This window comes from Tursiops truncatus, chromosome 1 (genome assembly GCF_011762595.2).
Source record: "Tursiops truncatus isolate mTurTru1 chromosome 1, mTurTru1.mat.Y, whole genome shotgun sequence".
NCBI classification, from domain to species: domain Eukaryota; kingdom Metazoa; phylum Chordata; class Mammalia; order Artiodactyla; family Delphinidae; genus Tursiops; species Tursiops truncatus.
In genome coordinates this window covers 157,330,218-157,355,934 of record NC_047034.1, presented here as the reverse complement: position 1 = coordinate 157,355,934, position 25,717 = coordinate 157,330,218, and the positions used below count along the sequence as shown (strand labels likewise).

General features: G+C 47.6%; 1 protein-coding gene across 1 annotated transcript in view; it reads right to left on the bottom strand.

The window, feature by feature from the left end:
* Window positions 1-25,717, bottom strand: part of CSMD2 (CUB and Sushi multiple domains 2) — a 667,758-nt gene that overhangs the window by 139,793 nt on the left and 502,248 nt on the right. The window contains exons 26-29 of the mRNA XM_033838419.2: window positions 20,759-20,961; window positions 15,286-15,477; window positions 10,056-10,194; window positions 6,176-6,363 (exon numbers count right to left, since the gene is read on the bottom strand). Of these exons, the coding sequence (XP_033694310.1) occupies window positions 6,176-6,363; window positions 10,056-10,194; window positions 15,286-15,477; window positions 20,759-20,961 (722 nt within the window). The remainder of the gene's footprint in view (window positions 1-6,175; window positions 6,364-10,055; window positions 10,195-15,285; window positions 15,478-20,758; window positions 20,962-25,717) is intronic.

The following is a 25,717-nucleotide window of genomic DNA, read 5'->3' as shown; positions in this document are numbered from 1 at the left end:
AAAAAAAAAAAAAAAAAGCCAACCCAGGTTACAGATTAGTATATATGGTGTGATCCCCATTCATATAGAACAGGGATCTGCAAACTACTGTCCACTGACTCGCTGCCTGTTTTTGTAAATAAAGTGTTACTGGAACGCAACCATACCCGTTTGTTTAACGTATCGTCTATGTCTGCTTTAGCATTACAACAGCAGAATTGATAGCAACACAGACCATCTGGTCTGCTAAGCTAAAAATATTTACTCTCTGGTCCTTCACAGAAAAAGTTTGCCAACCTCTGGTATAGAATGTACGTTATTTATATGTATATAAAACATCTGGAATGAGGTAACAAACCATTAACACTGGTACTTCAGGGGATGGTAGTATTGGGAGATGTTAAGTTTTTAGAGCACGGTTTATATGCTTCTGTATTATTTGAATTTTTCCAACAAACATGTGTTACTTTGAAATAAGCATAAATGAAGAGATCTTGAATTTAGAAAGACAGACCATGGGAGGGCTGGGTGGTGGGAGTAGTCATGGCAGGAGCAGATGTGGAAAGCCGGTGGTAATTCCTCGGCCTACAGTGTTACTTCCAAGGGCTTGAAAGAGAAAATAGGTACCTTTTAGTACCTTTCAGTAAAAGTCGACTCATCTTGGCCTCTCCTGAGTTATTTCAGATTCTCTGACACTTGCTTTGAGCTCTTCATCCCTCTGTCTGAAACCCTCCCCACTCTTGCCCTTACACAGGGGGCTTCTTCTCAAGCTTTAGGTCTCTGTTCACGTGTTACCTGCTTGGCGAGGCCTTCGCCATTCTGAAGTGGGCTCCCCATTTCTCTTTCTTAGGATAGTTTGCTCTTTCCTAACTTACGCTTCTCGCTTCTTGTTCGTCTCCTTATTTACTGTCTGCTTCCCTCACTCACCTTTACATTCCCCTCGGGTGGGGACCCTGACACTTTTGTTCACCTCTGTGTCCTCTGAATCCAGCACAGGGCATGGCATGAAGTAGGAGCTTAATAAGCATTTGTTGAATGAATGAATGGTTACCAGACACGTGTATGGATGTCCTAGCCTGCCCCTCCCTCCCCAAGAGGAGGCTACCACACCTGCTGCAAGATAAGACTAAAGGTCCCTCCCACCCATCCTATTGGTTTCTCTGGCCTGAAAAAAGACACTAAACTTCCCTGGGACTCATTTTTAATAACTGTGTTCAAAAGACAGGATCCTCCTCCTTCCCTTTGCATCCTTCTAGCAGAGGGTAAAACTACCCAGGAGGCTGCATTCAGATGAGAAGTGTGCCAGAGCATGGTGTAATAGAAATCCACAGCTGACATGACTGCATTCAGAATCATCTCTTAGAAGGCCTGCCCAGAGATGACTAACACAGCACAGCCACCTTCCAGGAGCAACGGAACAGAGACATCTACAAATCCACCCCACCCACCCATCTTTGCCTTGTAATCAGGTGGGCTTCCAACATCCCATTTGTAGTAGAAATGCCTGTCGGTCTAGGATGTGAACTCCATGGAGGCCGGGACTTTGTTTTGTTCCCTGCTCTGTTCTTAGCCCCTATAACAGTGTCTGGCACATAGTAGGTGCTCAGTAAATATTATTGCGTGAACAAATGAATCAAAATGCCTGATCTGCCTTTGCCCCTTATGCAAAAGCCTAATCCACCACCTAATCCACCTAATGACACCACTCAGTGGATACCTGACTTAAGCTTGTCAATCTGATGGTCCTTTGGGATCTGGAGTTGCGCTACAAACTGGGAAGTAATTCAAAGCCAAGAGTGAGGCAGCCCTACTGTCCTAGGAGAATGGAGAAGCAATGAAAATTGACCTGCAGAGAAAGGCGAATGTAGCATGTACTCAGAAAGGAGCAGGGAGGAGACGGAGTGGCCCTGGAGATGGAGGAGGGTGATTTCAACCTCCGATTTTCCCATCCTGATTGTAATCCCCTTGGGAGGTCATGCTTCCTGTCCTTGGGCTCTTGTATTCTAAAAATGTATTCCCTTTCGGTGTTAAGTGAGAGTGAGTGTTTATCATCTGTATTGTTAAAATACAGAACGCTCTTTAGCTTAAATCAGTTTGGCTGTTAGTTGTTTTCTTATAATAAAGTCTTCTTTTTGTCTCAACTTGGTTTAAGTGTTTCTGTTTTTCACATTTTTTTATAATAAGTTGCTCCTTTTTCTGCTTAAGTTGGTCTGAGTGAGTTTCTTGATATGAACTAAGTGATCCCTCACTAAGATGGGATGAAACTCTTTCTGCTTCCCCCTTGGGAAGCTGGTGGGAAATGGGGAAAGGCTCCTGGTCTGTTCACCTTGGGTCAAAGGAGGAGTTGACCTGGGTCAGAGAGTGGTTTTCACTGGGCTAAGCCCAGCTGAGTCTGGCAACACCTCTCCAAGTCGGTCCTCAAACGCCTCCCAGAGCAGAACCCTTGAAGCCACAGCTCCCAGGAGACCCAGATCCTCAGCGGTAGTGGAACCCTGGATCTCTCTGCCTTTGGACAGAAGATGGCTTCTAGATAGAGGAGGTCAATTCTTCTTTTCCTAAGAATCCACACCTGCCTCAGTGTGCAAGTCCTCCATGGGCTACCGTCTCAATCCAGGGTGTTCTATGGACTCGCAGGGAGTACAGTGTCTAAATTCTTTGCCATGGATTGGAGAAGTATACAGGACACACATACACACACATATGGATTAGAGAAGTATACAGGACACACATACACACACATCACGAATATTCATATATTTCCCACACTCATATATATATATACGTATATATATAAATCCCACACTCCCATATATATATATGTGTGTGTGTACAAAACATCATATTCATACTTTATATCTTCAATAAACAGAAAAGAAAATCTACTTCAGTCTACTGGGCTAGCCCCATGAAGAGAGGTTTTCCCTTCCAAACAAGGGCAGAACGAATGAAGTAGCCATCACCCAGGAAAAAAAGGCAATGGAACGGAAGAAGTTGGATCAAAGTATGTGACAAGTACCTACTGGTATGGGGCACGCTGCTAGGTGCTGTGCCTATTGACCAGTCCTCACAACAACCCCTTCCTATAGTGTCACCGTCCCTCTTTGACAGACAAGGAAGGGATGTCAGGGACGTTAAGTAACTTGTTTAAGGCCGCACAGGTGATAAGTGATGGCAGTTTCCCCTATACAGATAATTGAACGTGAATATCGTCTAGGCCTTGGGATCCAGTAGCAGAGTAGACCCATTCCAGGAATCCAGGGATCCTGTGATATGGAGAAGGAGACCACGGGGTAAGACAGGGTGTCCCTGGGCTCCATCAAATGGGCTACCTGACCAGAGGCTAGGGACATAGTAGAGGGATCACCCATGTTAGGAGAAGGAAGGAAGGAGGGCAGCTCCAGTTCTCAGCAGGTACCTCCCACCCCAAGCAGACACATTTATTTGGCACGTGTACCACAGATCCTCATAAGGTGGTAGAGGGTGCGTGGGGGGGTTGTGCCTCTCCCTCCCCTCTCCCCAGTAATTGGCCTCCTTCAGCTGCTTGCCTGGTTCAGATGGCAGCCCGGAAGGCTTTATTCTCTGGAGCTGTGTGTTGGATCTGAGGAGCCCTCTAGAGATGGTCTTGGGCCAACAGCTGAACGTGGAAGGGGCTTCTTTGGGAAAGAGGACCTAGAAGTGTAGCTCTAGCACATGGATTCATGGAGAAGACTTGGGGGAGAGGTGGCCACAGCCAGTTTGCCAGGAACAAGGTGACCAGGGAGGAAGCTGAGGGAGTTTCTGCCCAGTGGCCACTGTAACCAGGGATGATGAAATGCAGTCATCTTGTAAGAGGCTGGAAGTGGTGACATCTGGGGTAAAAGAGATGTAGAAGACCCAGGTGGGACGAGTCAGGTGTGGCTCTGGTCATTGCTAAGGCCTGGCTGGGGTTAAAGGATATCACTTGTGGTGGCTCCAAGTGCCACGTTTGTGCGACTGCTGGCTGTGTTCAGCCACTTGAGTGTGCATTGAATAAAAGACGCAGTTGTGCAAGGTTTAGGCATTGGAAGGATCGGGGGGCAGGAAAATTGAGGGGAGATGAGAGCGTGATTAAAGAGATGAATAATAATAAAATGATGATGATACAGCAGTAGGGACGGTGGTGGGCGGAGCAATGGGGTTCCCAGGCTGAGTCTAAGTCATGCCTTCGGATAGAATCCCACAACTCGTGACTGTGTTTGTTCTGACATCAGCGTGTGGAGATTGAGTACAGGAGGTTTATCGAATCGCAGGTGTCTGAGGAAGAGAGGATGGCAAAGTAGCCACTTCCCAGGCCAGCCCCTGAGAAAAGATGGCCACAGGCAAAACATTCTCTAACTTGCACACCAAGCATCTTCTAGAACTGTATCTGACACACAGCAAGCGATGGAGAGTGACGAGGATTTCGGTGAGTTGATGGATGTGAACTGCTCAGGACAGTGCTGGCAGCTGGCAGGCGCTAAGTTAACTACCATTATGACTGGGATTGTTTGTGAGCTCGTGTGAGATATTCCCAGGAGTTGCCACAAATATTTAATTAAGGGACACTTTAAAAGGTTGCTGAGGTCCCACATTATGCAAGTGGGGGACATGAGCCGGGAGCTTTTTAATTTTAACTGGTACTGTGACCCCATTTGTACACACAGGCTGATGAGGCCTGGGTGAACCTGGGTTACAGTAGCAATAATAAAATCGATCATCTCAACAGGATCTAGAGTGTTTTAGTCCATATCGGGCATTATCCTCACACATTTCATTTATACGTATAACATACCTTCTGCAATGTAACTATTATTACCACCATTTTATAGACGGAGAAATGGGTTCCAAGAGATAATAATTTGCCAAGATCACCAATCAAGCCAACAATGGAGCTGGGATTTGGATAACGGGGCCTGGGCTCGTTAGAGAAGAAGAAAAGGTCTAAGAGAGAATGGCAGAGTAGAAGAAAGCGGAGCGCTCGAGAGCCTGGAATACTCCTGCTGCTGCTACCATGTGAACATTACAAAATGTCTGGAAGGTGCCGGAGCCCAGACCAAGGGCTTTAATGCGTGGACTCATCGATTATGTTTCTGTGCTGTAGGAATTATTCGACCATTATCTTACGGATGAAGAGATGGCGTTTCGGAGCCGTTAAATAACTTGCTCCAGGCCACACAACAAACGCGAGCTGTGCACCCAGTTGATGTGTCCATGCTCTTGACTGGGCAGGACCAAGACCTGTTTCTGTAAGCAAATTGTTATTAGAACACAGCCACGCCCGTTGCTTTCTGTTCAGCCTTTGGGTGCTTTCCTGCTACAAGGGCAGTGCTGAGGAACCGAGACAGACCGCATGGCTCGCAAACCTGAACTATTTGCTGCCTGGCCCTTTAAGAAAAAATTTGGCACCCTCGGCTCTCGACCCCACACTCTTCCTCTTGCCTTCATTAATCTAAAAGCAGAATGAGAATAAAAGGATGGGATAGCTGGAGGGATGAGAAAATGTGATCAGGAAGTATCAGAAAGTGTCCAGTCTACGACAAGGAGCTAGAGGATAGCCGAGGCATAGCCTTGGGACAAAGGTCCAGGCACTGTGCCCCCAGGAGCTGGATGGGCTGTCCACATGGGTGCTGAAGTTATCCAGGAGGGTGGGATGCTTTGGGGTAGAGGGGAGGACTGAGCCTCATATCAGAACCCTCAGCAAATGCAGGGGCGTGGCAACGAAGATGTCAGCTGATGGCATGAGCTGAGGTTCTGAGACTCAAAGAAGACCTAGGCATGATCCTCATAGAACAAGGAGCGAAGGGGAGTAGTGACGTGGAAGCAGAAATGAGGTGTAAGGAGAACATGAGGCCCCTTTTCTCCCAGGCCTGGGACACCTGGGTGTGAGGGACTAAGCCACCCAGAGGGCCGCAGAGAGGCGGGGGCTCTGCAGGTGGCAGCGGGCTCCCCGTGATCCCGTCCAACGCTCTCCTCGCCACACTACACCTTCCCCATCCCTGGCCAGGTTTGGCCAGCCCTGCTCTCAGTCACCTCTCTCTGCTCCCAGGGCCTTCGTCATCTCTGCTCCCAGGGCCCTCGTCATCTCTGCTCCCAGGGCCCTCGTCACCTCTGCTCCCAGGGCCTTCGTCACCTCTGCTCCCAGGGCCCTCGTCACCTCTGCTCCCAGGGCCCTCGTCACCTCTGCTCCCAGGGCCCTCACCTGTGTAGTCGATGACGAAGCCGGCGTTGCTCACTGACGCATCGCTGCGGAAGGCGAGGAAGAGGCTGTTGCTGCTGCTCTCGATGCGGCCTGGGAGCTGGGAGCCGTAGAAGCTTCCTATGAGGGGGCTGAGAGAGTCCCGTCCATCGTAGATATGGAGGAAGTCATAGCCAGGCTCCAAGTTAAAGCTGGGGAACAAAAACATCCCGCCCCCATCCCACTAAGGTCAAATAAAGACGGTACTGGCCTCGGGTTCGACCGAAGGACAGGGCCTCCATCCCCCCAGCGCCCAACCCAAGACCTACTGGTGGGGAGGGGGAGGATGAAGCCCCCGTGACCTCCCAATAGGGAGAGAAGGTGGATAAGGCAGCCTCGGGCGGAGGAACCAGATTCTAGCATCGGTGTCCAGAAAGCTGGAGTTGAAAACCTATTTTAGCTGGAGCTAAAATATTTTAAAAAATCGCAATATATTTGACATGGCACGTAAATTTGAGGCACACAACATGTTGATTGGATACATTTGTCCATTGTTATATGATTGCTACTGTAGCAATAATCAGCACCTCTGACACATCACATAATTATCGTTTCTTTTTAGTGGTTGGAATGATTAAGATCTAGCCTATTAGCGAGTTTGATGATGATAACACAATACTGTTGTCTATATTTACTACACTGTGCACAGAAGGGAAAATCAGTTACCAGCTCTACACACAGAGTGGTCAGAACCCAGGTCTCTTACCTGCCTCTAATGTCTTTATACTGTCCACGTTGCACCCCCTTTTCTGAGGGGAAAGAGCCACGCCACGAGCCATTCCCAGGCAGGAAGGGGCCTATTCTGATGAAGGACCCTCACTTTACTCCTTCACCCTGGGGCTGGTTCTCAGCTCTCCTCAGGATCTGCTCCCATCCCACTCCTGGCTCTCACAGGTGTGCCTCTTTCTCAGCAATCCTGACCTTAGTCTAGGAAAAAACTCATTTTACAAACTGTCTCAGCTTAGCAAATTGAATATTAGAGTTTTTGAGTGTAATTTGCCCTATTGGAATGGTTAGCATGAAAATGATGGAAAACACCAAGGACTGGCAAGAACGCGGAGCCACTGGAACGCTCATATCCCACTGGTGGGAGTGTAAATTGGTTCAACCACTTGGGAAAACTGTTTTGCAGTATCTACTAGACCTGAACATATGCGTGCCCTACGATGCAGCGGTGCCGCTCTTGGGTGTACATCCAACAAAGGCAATTGGTGCCAATCAAGGGTGTAAAGATGGAAACAACAGAAGTAAATGAGTTTGCAGAGAATAGAGTTCTGATGCAAACTGGTTCATAGCCCAACCAAGGGCTAGGATACTCAGACACTCCACTTGGCAGGACTGAGAACAAAATGGCGGTTCTACCCTTTAGCTAAGACATGGCAGAGAGATGAGGCCATGAAATATCAAGGACAAAAGGGGTAGGGCTGCAGAGAGACAGGATGGGGATCTGGGAGGACTGGAGGTGGAGCCAGGTGTGCACTGGCCTCGCTCCTACACAGCACCCTCTCACACTGGTGTCAGCTGCAGGGTCACCCCACCATTGCTGGGTCTATGGTCTTCTGGCTCCCATAGCTCAGCCGCTTCATTGACTCTTTCAAAGGGCACCAGGGAAGGGTTTGGGAGTGGGTCAATTTGGGTCACAAATTATGACTCCATCACTTCCAAAATGCCTTCCATCTGCCCCTGCCCTCCATCAATCATCAGGTTTTATCTGAGCACCCTCAGTACGCTAGGCACTGTGCAAGGTGCCTAGGATACAGGAATGCATCCTTTCTTCAAGATGGTGACGGATCTGAAGGAAATGACAGACGTGAGGACAGCAAAGTCTAAAGTCTGTACAGGCATGTGGGAACACAGCACCAGGTTTGTGGGGGAGGATGGGAACGAAGCTTGTCTTGGGCATTAAAAGACCCTCAGCGATTGGACAAGGAGGGAAAAGGAAGTCGCTATGAAGGGAGAAGCAGAAGCAAAGTCACGAGGCGTGAAATGATTTTGGAGACTGTGAGTAGTTCGGTCTGAAGCCCAGGGGTTAGACGGGGTGGGGTTAGGACTGGGTGGGGGAACTGAGGGGAGAGGTAGGCAGGGGCCACATGGCTTGGAATGAAACTCAAAAGACTGGACCAAAAAAAAATCCCAAAACAGAACAAGCAAAAGGTTTGGAACCTTAATTTATAGAGAAGAAGGAGCCATTATAGGATTCAGAAATAAAGGATACATTTGTTTCTTTGTTTTTGAATGGAGGTATAATTTATACACCATGAAATAATCAGCTCTAAAGTAAATCATTCTCAGTTTTGACACATGGATATCAAGATCCAGAGGTTTCCACCATCCTCCAAATTTCCCAGGTGCCCCTTCCCATCCCCGCCCCCAGAAGACACCACTGAACTGATTTTTATCACCTCGATTCGTTTTGCTGATCCTAAAATTTCATATTAGTGGAATCATACATTATGTACTCTGGTGTGTCTTGTATCAGTCAGCGGGAGATTTTGAGATTCATCCACGTTGTTGCATGTGTCAGTAGTTCGTTTCTTTTTACTGCTGAGTCGTATATTACCGTATGTTAAAATGGAAAGTGAGGCGCATATTTCAGCGTTTTCCAGGGTCAACATCACACTGACAGCTAGCTAAAGACGAGATTGGCACGGGAGGCAAAGATGGGGAGGAACCCGTTAGGAGCCTATGGCAGTAATTCAGACAGAAAGCAATAAGGGCTTCAACCAAGCCAGCAGCCGGGGGAATGCAGAAGAAGGGAAAATCTGAGGTTAAGGCAGCAGAGGCTCATGCCTCGGCCTCTAACAGAAGGAGCAGTGAAGGTGGATGACGGGGCTGCTCCCCCAGTTTCAGAATAGAGCTCATCTGTGGGGAGAAGCAGGAGGCTTAGTATTGTATGTGTTGTAATTGAGGAGCCTGTAGGCATCAGACAGAGACCATCCAACAGCTGGCTATGGAGGCTGCAGCCCACAAGAGAGTTTGGGCGGGTGGTAGAGGGGAGTCTCCAGTTTACAAGAGGAGAGTGAAGCATCGGAGAGGATGAGCTTGTCCAGGAAGGAGGTGTGGCGAGAAGACAAGGAATCTGTGACAGAGCCTGGCAAAGGGCATGAAAAAGAAGCCACAAAGTCCCAGAAGGAGCTGGAGGGCCAGTGGGGAGTAAGTCCACAAAACCAAGGGGAGAAGCAGAGGAAGGATGGAGGGAGTGATGAAAAGGATAAAGCATGGGAAGTGCTATTTGCTTTGGCAGCCAGGAGTGCGTGGGAGTTTCAGAGGAGTTTCCAGTGGAACCGTGGAGGAAGAAACCAGATGTCAGTGATGTGAAAGTGAACAACAGGCGAGGAAGGAGAGAAAAGCAGAGACAATTCTTTTGAAGAGTTTGCTTTTAAAAGAAACCAAGGAGATGGTGGCGGAGCTTGAAGCGGGAGCAGCTGAGAGACACCTGGGCTGTTCCTACACTGGGGAAGCAGATGGGAGGAGCCGGTGAGAGCAGAGGAGGAGAATTCAGAAGGGCAGGGGAGAAAGGACCCAGCAGTGCCCTACTTTCTGCATCTTAGCATCATCAGAGGTTAAAAAAAAGAAAGGAAGAAAGAAAGAAATAATAATAGCTACTTCATAAATTATCCTAAGGATTAAATAAGACAATAATATGTGTGAAGCCATGGAGCACAGTGCTGGGCACACAGGAGATGTTCAATAAATGCTGGTTTCTCTCCTTTTCTGGACTCCTTCACCCCCCTGGGATGAAACCCCGCTCACAGCAGACCTATGTATACTCACCCAGAGACCCGGGTTTGCACCCCTCGCTGCTCTGAACCCTCCATCTCCCACCGGGGGGAAAGGTACATACATGTTAAATACCAGGGCGATGACGTAGTCTGGAGAGACGGTCACCTTCCAGTCGCACTCCTTGCCTGGTGGGTAGGGTTCTGGGTAATTTGGTGACAGGATGACTCCCGATGGTCCCGTCAGGTCTCCCCCGCAGGGAGCTGAAGAGAGAGGAAGATGAGGGTGAGACTGTCCCCTTCACCTGGTCACCTTTCAATGGGTATTGGTAGAGGAGGGACTGAGTCTGATACACCTAAATTAGAACTTGGCTCCAGGGGCCCAGGGGAGGGTGGATTGCAATGGGCATGAGGTTTCACCTTCAAGTGATGGAGATGTTTGGAACAGGATAGAGGAGGTGCTTGTACAACATTGTCAATGTACTAAATGTCACTGAACTGTTCATTTTTCAATGGTTAATTTTATGATATGGGAATTGCACCATGCTGTTATTAAAAAGCAAAACCAAAGTACCTGGCTCTGCCACTTCCTGGCTGTGTGACCTTAGGGAATTTACCTAACCTCTCTGGACCTCAGTGTCCTTCCTCTATTGCACAGATAATACCTCTTTCATGGGGGTAGTTGTAAAGGTTTTAGAGATGTCTGTTAAAGCACTTGGCATACCGTACGTAGTCAATATATAGAGCCATCACTAGGCTTTTAGATATGAAATACACGGTCTCCTTCCAGGGCCTCACATCCTGTCTCTGGGCGAGCTTTGTGGGTATTCACCACGAGTCCCAGCGCACTTAATGTCAGGAGGAGCGGAAAGCAATCGTGTACCTGCCAAGTGTGCCTGGCCTCCTACACTGCCAGTGCTCTTAGGGCTGTAGATACCTTCCAATTTTCTCAAAGGCCTTTGTCCAAGAGATCACGTGTTCCTCTGTTGTACGGAGATATTACAAAACCCCAATTAGTCCACAGTGGTCCCCCTCCCCTGAGATGACGGGCCTTTCTAGGGGCAGGGAGTGGGGAGGTGGCCAGGGATACAGCAAGCGATTCATCCGGAGCCCTCTGGGGGTACTTCCCAGATCCTGAATCAGGGTCTCCCCCAAATGGCTGGGTTATTGCTCCATAGCATGAGGGTCTGATAAAGTAGAGGCTGGGGGTGTATGGGGCCGCTAACAGGAAAAGATGGCTGACACTCTAAACATGGCTTGGTCTGAAAACCTCAGGGCAGCAATGGAGGTTGGCGGTACTTTAGGCAAATGGTGAGCCCACAGGAATGGACATGGAGGTGGGAGCCAAGGGTACATCCAGGACTGAACTTCAGAGTGGCCATTTGCTCGTCCCAGGGCTGAGCTTTATTGCCTCAGTGTAGCTTTTACTCGGGGTGAGGTTAAAGGGCTGGATCAATCCCCAGCAGGGTCTCTTTACAAGATGGTAGGTCTTCAGACCAGGCCATTAAAGCCCTAACGTGGCTGAACACAAAACCCGAGGCGTCCTGAGTAGTGTGGGGTTTTTTCTGTGGAGAATATATCTCAAGTACCAACTTGAGTACCAGAAACACTCAAGTGGACACACCTATTAAATGTCAGACACATGTACAGCATTTCAGATCCATTATCTCATTTCTGTCTCATAACAACTTGCTGAGCCATGGATTATTCTTCCTGACTCAGAAAGGAGGAAACTGAGGCTCAGAGAGGTTAAGGAACTTGCCCAGAGGCACTCTGAGACTCAGACCCACATCTTCCTGGTCCCAAAGTCCGTCACTTCCCCATTCTTCTGCACTGCCTCGGAATCGTTGGCAGCAGTGGGAGGGGAGAGGGCTGTCCCTCCCTGCAAGCTGGCAGGGGCGGGGCCCCAGGTGAAGAGATTCTAGGAGCGAGGATGGTCCCTCGAGTCTGGTCTGCCTTGTATCTCACTCACTTCTTCTCCACTGAACCCTCTCTAGACAAGATGGTTTGGATGGATGGGACAGACTAGAGGCCTGCCTGATAAGGATAAAACATTGGACTTAACAAAGCAAGACCACACAGCGCAGTCCACAGAGTGGCCCTACCGAGTCTGGGCTAGAAACACAGTGACGCAGCCAGTGAGAGTAGGAAGCCCAGTCATGGCAGCAGTTCCAGCTACTGTGGCATCTTCCCAATGATGCCTCCATTCGGGCAAGGGCTGCTAGGCACGACCTGCCTTTACAGCCCAGGGGTTCCTTCCCTTAAGCTGCCACAGGTGGGGTGAATCTGGGTGTTTCAAAACTGCTCTCGTTATTCTTCCGCCAACCCCCAAAGTGCCCTCAGTGTGTTTGGGTTCGTGGCCCTGCCCTGGCCCAGCTCCCTGCCAGATGCTCCCCAGTATCGGACAGTCAGGCATCCGCTTCCCACTCAGGACCCCGGCGTGGGCCTCACCGCCCTCTGCCAGTTGTCTTCAAGGCCCTGGCTGGACTCCTGGGCTGCTTCACCCACAGGACAGACAGGTCCCACTGCTTGGGCGGGGCTGGCAGAGGGGCACAAAGTCCCCCTTCCCCTTCTAGGCCCAGGCACTGGCCAGCAGGACAACTGAGCTGTAGGAGACTAAATGAGGCCTTGGTGACATCCCAGTGGCACCCCATCCTTTCAGCGGGTACTCAACCAAGCTGGACCAGAAGCCAGGGCTCTCTTCCAATCCTGGGCACTGGCGCCCCCTCGCCCCACCGTCAGGCCCGGTCTGCTCCCCACTGAGTTAGAAGGAGAAGGCAGGCTCCATCCTCAGGCCCAGGCTTGACCTTACAAACCACGTTGCCCAGGTTGGAATGGGAACAGGTGATCATTCCAGGCGGCTAAAAAGCGGGCAGGCTGTGCCGACAGGTGAGAGTTGTGAAAAAGACCAACGATTTTGACGTTACACAGTCCTGGTTTCCAATTTTGACCCGGCTACCTCCTAACTGTGAGTCTGCGCAAGACCATCCCACCTCTCTGAGCCTCTGTTATCTAATCTATAAAATAAAAAAAAAAGAGAAAAAATAATGACGATAATGGCCTCTAACATACACAATGTTTACTATGAACGAGGCATGGTTCTAAGTGCTTTACAGCATTATCTTATTCAATTCTCAAAACAACCCCATGTGGGCTTCCCTGGTGGTGCAGTGGTTGAGAGTCTGCCTGCTAATGCAGAGGACACGGGCTCGAGCCCTGGTCCGGGAAGATCCCACATGCCGCGGAGCAACTAGGCCCGTGAGCCATGGCCGCTGGGCCTGCACGTCTGGATCCTGTGCTCCGCAACGGGAGAGGCTGTGATAGTGAGAGGCCCGCGCACCGCGATGAAGAGTGGCCCCCACTTGCCGCAACTAGAGAAAGCCCTCGCACAGAAACGAAGACCCAACACAGCCATAAATAAATAAAATAAAATTAAAAAGTGTACAGGTTTTAATTTAAACAAACAAACAAACAAAACAAACAAAAAAAACAAAAAACAACCCCATGAGATAGGTACTATTACCTTCCCTGTTTTACAGGGCAGGAAAATGAGGCACAGGGAGATGATTTGTCTAAGGCTACACAGTTTGTCATGGTGAAGCGGGACTCGAACCCAGGCAGTTGGAATCCAGAACCCAAGCTCTAAACTTACGCACGGTGATTTCACTTGTGAATACGTAGGTACAACGTCTATCCCAGCACCTGTCATGGGGATGACACTCCATGAACATTTGTTATCGCCCTTTGCTTCCTCCCTATAATGAAGGGGGATGAAGACCAGCCAGACCGTCCTGGCAGACTGCCAAGGGAGCTGGAAATTAGGGGCTTGTCACTGGGATTTCCAGACCGTTTGAGAGGACAGGCAGGTGTTCACTTAGTTGCGAGGAACATTTCCCCACGCCGAGCGCAGAAGAGTGGGTAACGAAAGCTGAATTAACCTCTCCGCTCTGCTGGCTGCCCGTTTACTGGGTCAGAGAGTTGAAGCAATTTCCCCAAGGCTACTGAACTAGTAAATGGCAGAGCCAGGAACTGAACCTGGATCTGTCTTCTTCAATATCCTATACTCTCTCAACGTAGCACAACACATAGTTGAGAACTGAGATTGCTCTGAAACCCAGGTCTCGCCTTCCTGTCTGCAGTACGTTCACGGAGATCCAACCACACATACCCATGTGACTCCTCATTGCCACCGAGGGACAGGACTTAGTGTCAACACCAGGCCTCAGAGCATGCCCAGCAAAGGCCAGTCCTCAGATGCCTGGACAGCGCCTCCCCTGAGTCTGTGTGCAAAGAGGTGCAGGGCGTCGCCGGGGTGGGCAATGCTGGGGTGCATCTCAGGAAGTCCCCTGAGCCCATCTCCGGGGTGGGAATCAGGGTGGGAGGTAGGAAAATGAAAAGCTTTGCATTCAGACTGATGTGGGTGTGACTCTTGACTCTGCCAAATCCCGGCTCTGGGATTTGAGGCAAGATACTCAAAGTCGCCTAAGCTTCAGTCTCCTCTACTGTGAAATGAGGGAACGGTACTCATTACAGAGAGCTGCAGGGAAAGTTAAGTGAGGGTGTGTAAGTAAATGTCCAGTTGTACACAGTAAGGACTCCACGACTACTGGTCTCTTCTAAGAGCCATCGCCGATACAGCAGAGAACTGCACTCAGTATTTTGCCTGAGGAAAAGAGCCATGTGGACGTGAGCCCCTGGAACGTTTGTTTCCATCAATTTCTCTTTCTTTCCTGTCCTCCTCTCCCTTCAAGTTCCTTCCTCCTCCCAGCCTTAAGGAACTGGGGAGCAGGATCGATTCCTCAGGCACCAACCCTTACGAGCTACATGACCTTGGACACATCACAGAGCCTCCACTGCTTCATCTGGCAAATGGGGAGATTTAAGGACTAAGGACAGATCTGGAGAACCAAAATCCAGGCAACCAATAATTTCCTTGCCAAGAGGAAAAGCAAAGGTCTTTCCTTTACCTCCAGGTCTGTGGGTGCCCTTCCAGCGCTTCAGGTAATAGAAGAGTCATTTCAGAACCTGAAGACCCTTGCTACCCGCAGTCCTCCTTCCAATCTATATGGTCTGGGTCAGGAGAAGAGGGACAGGCACATCTGGCTTAAAAATCTTTGGGACCATTTTGGAGAGTGAAGGATTCATAGTGTGTAGAGTGTGGGTGTGTGAATGCGAGTGAGTGTGTGTACACATAGACACGTGAAGCAGAGTAGACTCTGAGTTTTCTGCAACCTGCAGCTCTTCTGACTCTCCTGGCCAGGCTCAAGATGCAGCTGCCACTTAAGGGGGTAGGAGGTCTGGAGCACACAAGTGGTGGGACCAGAGGGGAGGGTTCACACTGCAGCTGCTTTGTACCGATGCACGTTGGTGGGCTGGGCTGCCAGAAGAATCTGTTCTCGATCTTCACACAGCTGATCTCTGCACTTCCCTGCAGCGCATAGCCGGGGTCACACTGGAACACCGTGGAGTCACCGGCTTCCCAACTGTCGCCACTCCGGCTCCCATTCTGGGGGACCCCAGGGTCATTGCAGGATGTTGCTGTGGACACTGGGATAAGAAAACAGAGGAGGAAGTGGGGTTGCCTAAGTGTCTGCCAGACAGCGAGGCTCCTGGCTCACCACCCTCACTGACATCACCACGTCCATCACCAGGGCCACTGCTGGAATCTCCATTACCTCCCGCCGGTGTAACAGCGGGAGCAACAGCGCCACCATCTCCGTTCTCACACCCATTACTGTCACCACCTCCACCACTACTCGTGACCATCACTTATTCTACTGGTACCCTCACCATTACCATCATCCACCTGTCCTGGGATACTATACTATGAGTTAAGCATGACTGCACCGCTATGACTGTAGGACTGAGTTCAACTTGTTATAACGATACAAGCCTTATTACAAAGATTAGCTTTGCAATTTTGCAAAATGTAGCTAACATGATCCGTATGAGGGAGTGACAAGGTAATTAAGCATAAACTCCAATATTCAACCAGAAAGGTCTGCAAAGGAGTTTGGGAGTTGTCCTGCCTGAATGCTGAGCAGTGGTTGAGAAGATGCTTGGAGTTACTAAGGTCGGGTGAAGGTCATGTTCTCCCTTGTATGGCAAACCACCAACAACTCATCAGACTGAAACCCGAGAGAATTCTGGTGTTTGTAGCAAGTGGCGAAGTAGAGTTCAAAATAAGTATAAATAGTTGGGGTGTATTAAAAATTCTAAAAACTCAGGAATTTGGGAGATGTTTGTAGTCTAATACCAGACAGCATAATACAGAGAAGGTGTTTTAAGAGCAAACATCAAATGAATGATGGAAGGGAGGAATAAATAATCAAAGCACAACTGAGGGAACAAATGGACAAAATGCAGCATGAGAAAACACACCAAAGGAAATGGTACAACAGGAACTCCAGAGAAAAGATTCTGAGGCAGCTGCCTCCGCGGCCCCCGCCTGTGTCATCATTCACAGACTGTGGTTGGCAGGCCCCAGGGACAGGAGGTTCTGGAGGACCCATAATGTTCATTGGCTTGTTTTTCTCAGAAATTCTGGCAGTTTTTCTCAGAAATTCTGGGAAAAATAACTTTTACACTAAGACAAATGAATTTATTATGGAGTAGAATGTAAGATTCACATTAGTTCTTAAGCAAACCAGGAAGCCTCAAAGAGATTTTATGCTTCCTACATCCCTCAGATCTCCTGGGGATATACATTCACTCTCCTCTGCTTTTAGGATGACTTCGGTGGAAAAGCCCAGGGCAACTGTATACACTAATAGCACTAATTATACCATCTAGGATTGCACGGACGAGTCGGGAGTTGGAGTATCTAATACCTTACATCCAGTAACGGCTAAGACAGTATGCAACAAACCGAGGCCCACAGCCAAATCTGGCTCTGTGCCTGTTCTTACAAATAAAGTTTTATTGGAACACAGGCATGCTCACTTGTTTACATATTGTCTACAGCTGCTTTCATGCTCCGACAGCAGAGTGGAGTTGTTATGACAGAGATCATGTGGTCCACAAAGCCTGGACTTGCACAGAAAAAGATTTACCACCTGTACTTTCACGGAAAAAGCTTACCCACCCCTGGTTTATGGTCTCTCACACTCTCCTCTTTTGAGATCACATTTTAAACCTACCCTTTGCTTTGATCCAGCTTTAAATCATTAACACCCTCAATGATCTGCTATCACTATGCTCCAGGCACACTGGTAAAATCTCCTTCCAATACAGCCAGCTTAGCCCCCTCCATCTTCCCCCATCCCTGCGCCCAGGGGCCTTTGCACCTGCTGGCCCTTCTGCCTGGAATGCTCTTGCCATGCATCTTCCCATGCCAGCTCCATCCTGTCATTTAGTTTTCAGCTCCAATATCCTCTTCTCATACAGGCCTCTTTGGTCACCTTCTGGGCTCATCCCTTAACCCCCTTCCATCAAATTTGTCACATTATCCTGTTTTGTTCTCTTCATAACACCATCTGTAATCATCTTGCTAGTTCATGTGTTTGCCTCTTACTTGTGCATCTCTACAGGAATAGAGACCTTGGCTGTTTTGATCTCAACTGTATCTCCAGGGCCTAGAGTGGTACCTGGCACACAGTGGTGTTTGGTAAATATTTCTTGGGTGAATAAATAAATGAACAAACTAGCACCATCAGATACTTACTGAATTTATAAAATCAAACAAGAATCAATCTTCTTACCACCCAATTAAAAACAGACTTAGCTTTCATCTCTAGCTTTACAGCGTACACACGTAAACGATTCCCTGGGAGAAAAATAGCTCACTGTTGTGACCACACTCAGAAAGATTATTTATAGGGGAGGCAGTGGGGTGCGATGATTAAGGGCCTAGGTCTGGGAATCAGACACAGGTGTTTTGACCCAGGCTCTGCTACTTACTAACTAGATGACCTTGAATGAGAAACCTTTCTGGGCCTCAGAGCCCACATCTGCAACATGGATTAATGATGATGCCTGTACTTTGTGGTTTTTGTGAAAATTATAAGAGATAACGTTGTAGAGAGTTTAGGGTGGTGTCGGCTCTATAGATGGCAGTGGTTACGCCTTCCTCTCCTTCTTTGCTCCCGCTCACCTTTCTTCGTTCTCACTTTCTCCCTTTAAAGCTACTGAATGTGAGCTGCTTGGCAAAGCCTCCAGGGAGAGGCCGGATCCGCGTAGTACACACAGGATGTTAGATGTTACACAGTCATGTTTACTCAATAAAGCCAAGCCTGCACTAACCGTCCCTGGCATTTCTGTACAATCCCCCGTCAAACACACACTATAATGTTAACATGGGGTGAGCCGTTCTCTCTTCCCTAGGGTAGTGCTGGTATTTGCTAAGCGATGACAGCAACAGGGAAGGTGACCTTTTCCAAACCTCGGGTACACCAGCACACCAGGCCAGGTAGTTTTGCCCACTCCCCTGTCTGTAGGCCTAAGTGATGTTCAGGGTGGCTTGCCCAAAGCAACTCTTGTGTTAGAGAAAAACACCCTTTCATTTGTTCAAGCCTTCCTGTGCCCAGTGGTCCAGTAAGCGGTGAGTGAGCTCCTGCTGCATACACACGCTGTGCGGGAGTCTGATGGGCATGAGGTGGCCCCTCCCCTCTAAGAGCTTCCTGTGAGCTGGCAAATAGGTGGCCAGCTCCCAGGCGAGGCCAGGTGCCTGGAACTGGCAACGTGCTGAAGAAATAGAAGTTGAGTGCTGGGGGTGCTATCGGCGACAGCAGTTTGTTCTGAATGGGGAGCTTAGGAAGAAGTGGCATCTGAGATGAACCCTGAAGGACGACAGGGCTTCTACAAGTTGGGCAATGCATGAGAAAGCAGCTGAAGCTGCTGGGCGAAGGCCCGGCTCACCAGAGCGCCCAGGGACTCTGTCCCACGTGGCAACTGCAAGGACACATTGGAGGTCAGATAATGCAAATCCACGGGAGAATTTGCCGGTACGATGATGGGCTCTTCTTTTTTTTTTTTTCCTTTTTTAAAAGCCATACCCATCAGCTTGAGCACAGAGAAAATACGTGTCTCGCTTAATTATTCCCAATTCTCCTCCCGCAGCGAGTGGACTGAGCTGTCTCTTCAGCGTTCTACTCTCCTTACTGCTGGGAGAGCCTTCTATTGCTTATCCCAGCCGTCTCCAAAGTTTGTTCCATGAAATGCTAGTCTCTTGAGAGGGCCTAGAAAAAAAGTCATCCATGATGAAATATGTTTGAGAATTGTGACCTACCAGACCCCTTCCTAATGCGTCTGCATTAGCAGAACAAATGTTCTCGGAGGCTCCGAACGACAGATAACCTCTTCAGGTCTGCCTCAACCTAAGCACCTTCCTGACATGACGTGACCACACAGACTTCCTTTTCCTTTAAATACCGATTAATTGTCCATGGAACTCCTGGGAACAGATGTTGGGAAATGCTTATCTAAAATGACTCTCTTGTCGCCCCGCAGTGGGACCCTAACCTTAGGTGAGTTCAATGTTACTCACTGGTTCCCGGGGACCCTCTCCATGGGTGAATGGGTGCGGGGATTTCCAGTCAGAAGACTCCCAATGAACTCCACAAGGAGCTATTCCTCGAGAGGCCAGCAGCCTGCATGAGCGTTAAGTGGGCAAGTTCATGAGTACACAGGAACATGATCCTGGAGACCCTCATTTGCCACACATGCTGCTAAATGCTCGTCTCCATGGGGAAGACAGAGGCAGGAAAGAGCTAGAAGTAGGCTCTGTAATGCCACTGCAGCCTTCCTGGTGCTGGAGCTATACCCAACCACCCTTAGCTGACACACCTACCAGGTGAGAGTGTGGAGGCAAAGCCATGGCCCAGGTGCCACACAGCCTCGCTCTGGCATCACCATGGAAACCCCCCTCTCACATACACACAGTGGAGTAAGGAGATGGTAATGAAGACAGCTGCTGTATAATAAACATAAGCATAGACCGAGGCAGAGTCACTCGTGCAGGGAGATGAGTGATGGAAGAGGCACTTCAGAGGAGATGAGATGATGCATCGCAGGGAGAGGCAGGACCAATCATAGAAACGAGCCAGTACTGGGACTTGGATGTTTGAGCATTGCCCATTTTTGGTAGCCCGCTGTCACGCTGCTCCATAGCTGGCTACCGCAGCACTTAATTAATTGAATTTAGATGACTCGTATTTGGCTTCCGGTCCTTCCTGAGACGTGCACCAGACTAAGAACAAGAGTGTGTGACATGTCAGCTCAGCTCTTCTGTGACTGTGCTCCAAGCCAGTGTCAGCTGTCCCTCCCCTGCCTCCCTCCCCACTCTCCACGTTTCAGCCACAGTGGACAACCCTCCACTTCCAGAGCCCGTTATCCTGCCTCTCACACATTCACACGCTCGTTGCACCCAGGATGCCCTTCTCTCTCTTTCTCATCTAATAAGGACCCACGAATCCTCCAAGTCCAACTCCATGGCAACTCGAAATCCACGTCACAGTTGACTGTGCCCTCCTTGAAATACTGTCTTTTCTCCTGTAACTTCTACTCGCCCTTCCGGTTGGAGCTTGGGCATCACCTTTCCTGGAACATCTTCCTTGATGCTCCAAGGTGACCATTATAGCTCACGTTTCTCCCTCCAGATACTTGCTGATTTGTATGTCAGTGTTTATTCACCTACCTGTCTCCCCTCCCCTCAGAGTAAGCTCGGCGCAGATATCGGAACAAGCACTACCCACGGACCAGGCACAGAGCACATGCTCAACAAATATCTTTACCCGAGTGGAGAGATGGAGGAAAGAAGGGACTTGCGGGAGGAGGAAGGGGGGTTACGGCAGGATTGATGGATGGAGGCTGGCGGAAGGTGGGCACAGACCTGAGAACTGAATGGCAAAACCCTGCTTGCTGGTGAAGAAGTCGGTGCTGAACTGCAGAACGACCAAGCTGAAGGTGCTGTGCAGGTCCTTGGGCAGGGCCGGGCCGCTGAGCTCCTTCAGCAGAACCCCATTCTCCACAGGCCCATCCCAGATGCGCAACACGTCGTGCAGCTCCTCTGTGTCAAAGACCAGGAAGTGGAGTCTGAACGGAGAGAAGAAGCAGGTGGTCACTCGGGGCTCAGCCCCTTCTTTCCAGGGGCTTCCGGTCAGGCAAAGTCATACACCTAAGACAGACTTGCAGGAAGGAAGAGGATTCGAGAGAATTATCCTCTCAATTTCCATCCAGCCTGCTCCACCCATTGGAGGTCACTAGAAAATGGGAACAAGGGTGAGGGAGGGTAGATTTTGGGCATCCTGTTTATTATCGTGGAGTTTCCTGTTGCCACTGTAAAACCCCGCCCATCTCCTCAACTCTACACGGCAGTCCCCAGGCCTCACTCCTGAGCCCCTATCCCTATCATTCTAGCTGGACGGGGATGCTGAGAAGGCAGGATCTGGGGATAAAGGATAGAGGTAAAAAAACAAATACTCGGTCCAAAGCCCAGCAAGGTATTTTGTGGATATTGACAGACTGACTCTAAAGTTTCTATGGAGAGGCAAGAGATCTAGAAGAGCCAGCACAACACTGAAGAAGAACACATCTGGAGAACTGACACTACCTAATGTCAAGACTCACTATAAAGCTATAGTAATCAAGATAGTGTGATATCAGTGAAATAACACAAATAAATCAAAAGTCCAGAAATGGACTCATATTAATATAGTCAATTGATCTTTAACAAAGGAGCAAAGATAGTCTTTTCAACAAATGGTGCTGAAACTACTGGACATCCACATGCAGAAATGAATCTAGACACAGACTTTATACCCTTCACAAAAATTAACTCGAAACAGATCGCAGACCTAAATGTAAACGTAAAACTATAAAACTCCTAGAAGATCACATAAGGGAAAACTCAGATGCCCTTGGGTATAGTGATAACTTATTAGATACAATACCAAAGGTACAATCCATGAAGAAAACAGGTGATAAGCTGGACTTCATTAAAAAGAAACATTGCTGCTCTGCAAAAGATAACAAGATACCAAAATCTGAGGGTGCTCAAATTCCTCATACAGAATGGCCTGGTATCTGCAAAGAACACCCTCCTGTATGCTTTAAATAATTTTTAGATTACTTATAATACTTAATACAATGTTAATGCTATGTAAATAGTTGTAAATATAATGTAAATGCTATGTAGATAGTTGCCTGTGCATGGCCAATTCAAGTTTGCTCTTTGGAACTTTGTGGATTGTTTTCAAATATTTTCCATCTGAGGTAGGTTGAATCGGTGGATCCTGAACGTGCAGATATGGAGAGCCAATTCTACACAAAGAATTCTCAAAACTCAACAGTAAGAAAACAAATAACATGATTAAAAAATGGGCTAACATTTACCAGATACCTCACTAAAGAAGATATGCAAATGACACATAAGCATGTGAAAAGGCGTCCCACATCATATGTCATCGAGGAAATGCAAATGAAAAAAGCAGTAAGATACCAGTGTACACTCATTAGAATGGCTAGAATTCAGAACAGCACCAAATGCGGATGACGATGTGGAGCAACAGGGACTCTCATCACTGCTGGTGCGAACGCAAGATGGTCCAGCCACTTGCGAACACAGTTAGGCAGTTTCTCACAAAACTAAACACACTCTTACCATACGATCCAGAAACTGTGCTCGTCGGTATTTACCCAAAGGAGTTGAAAACTGATTTCCACGCAAAACCCTGCACACAGATGTTTATAGCTGCTTTACTCATAATTGCCAAAACTTGGAAGCAACCAGGATGTCCTTCAGTAGATGAATGGATAAATAAACTGTGGTACATCCAACAATGGAATATTATTCAGTGCTAAAAAGATATGAACTATCAAGCCTTGAAAAGACATAGAGGAACCTTAAATCCATATTACTAAGTGATAGAAGCCATTCTGAAAAGGCTACATACTGTATGATTCCAAGTATGTAACATTCTGAAAAAGGCAAAACTATGGAAATAGTAAAAAGGTCAGTGATTGCCAGAGGCTAGATCAGGGAGAGGGGATAAACTGGTAGAGCACACAGGATTTTTAGGGGAGTGGAAATACTCTTATGATACTGTAATAATGGATACATGTCATTCCACATTTGTTCAAACCTATAGAATATGGGCACGAAGAGCAAACCCTAATATAAACGATGGCTTCTTGGTGATAATGATGTGTCAATGAATGTAGATTCATCAGGTCTAACAAATGTACCAATCTGATGGGAGATGCTTATAATGGGGGAAGCTGTGCAGGTGTGGGGCAAGGGGGTGAATGGGAAATCTCTGTACTTTCAGCTTTGCTGTGAACGTAAGCCTGCTCTAAAAATTTAAGTCTTAAAAAAGGTGTGTGTGTGGGAAATAAAGGTCAGGGGTTATGGCAGGATCTTCGGGAAACTGGTCCAGCTGCAGTGGGGGCAAGGGTGAGCCTACACCTCCACTTCCCAGAGCAGAACTTGGATACCAGCCTGTCTCTCTGTCTCTCTCTCTCCTAATCAATTTTTTATTTCAGATTAATTTTAGGCTTACAGAAACGTTGCAAAGATAATACAGAGAATTCTTATAGACCCCTGACCACTTCTGCCATTGTCAATGCCTTCCATTTCCCTGGTACATTTGTCACAACTAAGAAACCAACATGGTACATTACTATGAACTCAACTCCCGTTGATTTGGATTTCACCAGTGTTTCCACTGATGCCCTTTTTCTGTTCCAGGATCCAATCCATTTATCACTATATCCTTTTAAAAATGTCTTTTAAAATTATAAAAATAAGATATGCTCAAGGCAGAAAAAGGCTAACAATATACAGATGTCCTGAATTTTTAAGAAGTCTCTCTCACACAAACCAATCTGTTCTCTAGAACTTTCCACTTGATATTAGGTTTGGTGCAAATACTTCCAGATTTTTTTCAATGTGCACACATACATTCCCCCCCGCCTCCGCCATGGGACTATATTTTACATAGTTTTATGTAACTTTCTTCACTTAATACTATATAATGGAGATATACATCTACTTCATTTTTTTCCTGTAGAAATGTACAGGAAATATTGCTATATTTCACTATTTCACATATGACTGCAAGGAACATTCCCATCTTTATGCAGTGTTTCACATTTATGTTAATATTTCAGTTGGCTTGTAGGAATACTTTGGTCGGGGGGACGGGTATACAATATATTTAAAGTTGTTGATAAATCCTGCTCAGTTATTCTCTTAAGTGATTGTGTCAATTTACATTCCCCCTGAACAGTATTCATATGACTGTTCTCTTTAAACTTCACCTTACCAACATCAGATATTACAATGTAAATATATTCTATATTAAAATACTTGCCCGTCTGCTAAACCGAAATGGAATCTCACTAGTGTTTTAAATTTAGATAATTCAGTAAGGTTGCGTATCTCTGCATATATTTATTGGTCATTTGTATATCTTCACATCCTTTACCCAGCTTGAGTTATTTGTCTTTTTAAATTCTGTTCACACATTATAATTTTTATTTATTATCTTTATATATTTTTATTTCTCTTTTACATATTTGTTGCTGACATTTTCTCCCAGCAGCTGGTATCTCTTTTTCCTTGAAATTTTGTTTATGGTGTCTTTTTTGGTATAGAAGTTACTCATTCTATGTAATCAAATGTTAATATTTTCCTTTAAGGATATTGGATGTCATGGTACGCTTGGGCAAACCCTCTTCTTCCTATATGATTAAAAAGCAAAGCTTTAGGGCTTCCCTGGTGGCGCAGTGGTTGAGAGTCCGCCTGCCGATGCAGGGGACACGGGTTCGTGCCCCGGTCTGGGAAGATCCCACATGCTGCGGAGTGGTTGGGCCCGTGAGCCATGGCCACTGAGCCTGCGTGTCTGGAGCCTGTGCTCCGCAATGGAAGAGGCCACTACAGTGAGAGGCCCGCGTACCGCAAAAAAAAAAAAAAAAAAAAAGCAAAACTTTAATATTTTCTCAGCAGTTGTGTAGTTTCATTTGTTGGGTTTATTGGTTCATTATTTTTTCCAAATGGACCCTCAATTATCCCGCCACCTACCTAAAGTAGCCTCTTCCATGTTCTATCAAAATGCTCTGCTTCTTTCTTCCTTAGCATTTATTACAGTCTATACTTTATTTATTTGTTTACTACTCCTCTCCCCAGCTAGAACATGACTTTCATGAGCATGGGGGCAGGTCCTCTTCACTCTGGTAGCCCCACTGCCTGGGCCATGCCTGACCCTTCTCATAGAGCTCATAAGTACCTGAATGAAGATGCCTGTGCCTGGATAACCCAGGCTCTGTCTCTCAACGGGTCTGAAACCTCGGCCATGGGTCTGAGTCTAGACTCTCCTCTGTTCCAGGGCTTCCTCCTTTGCCGTGACGGGATTCTAAATACTTGTGGTACCAGGAGCTCAGCTACTCGGCTGATTTCAGTTTTCAGTCTCATATTTTGATATTCTTACAGGGCAAGCTCCCCTTCGTATTTTCCCCCAAAATTTCTTAGCTAATTTCCCAAATTTATCCTTTCAAATTCCTCCAAATCCCGTGGATACTATGATTGAAATTGCACACTTATTTATTTATTTTAAATTTATTTATTTATTTATTTATGGCTGCGTTGGGTCTTTGTTGCTTTGTGCGGGCTTTCTCCAGTTGCGGAGAGCGGGGGTTACTCTTTGTTGTGGTGCGCGGGCTTTTCATTGCAGTGGCTTCTTTTATAGCAGAGCACGGGCTCTAGGCGTGTGGGCTTCAGTAGTTGTAGTTTTCAGGCTCTAGAGCGCAGGCTCAGTAGTTGTGGCGCATAGGTTTAGTTGCTCCGCAGCAT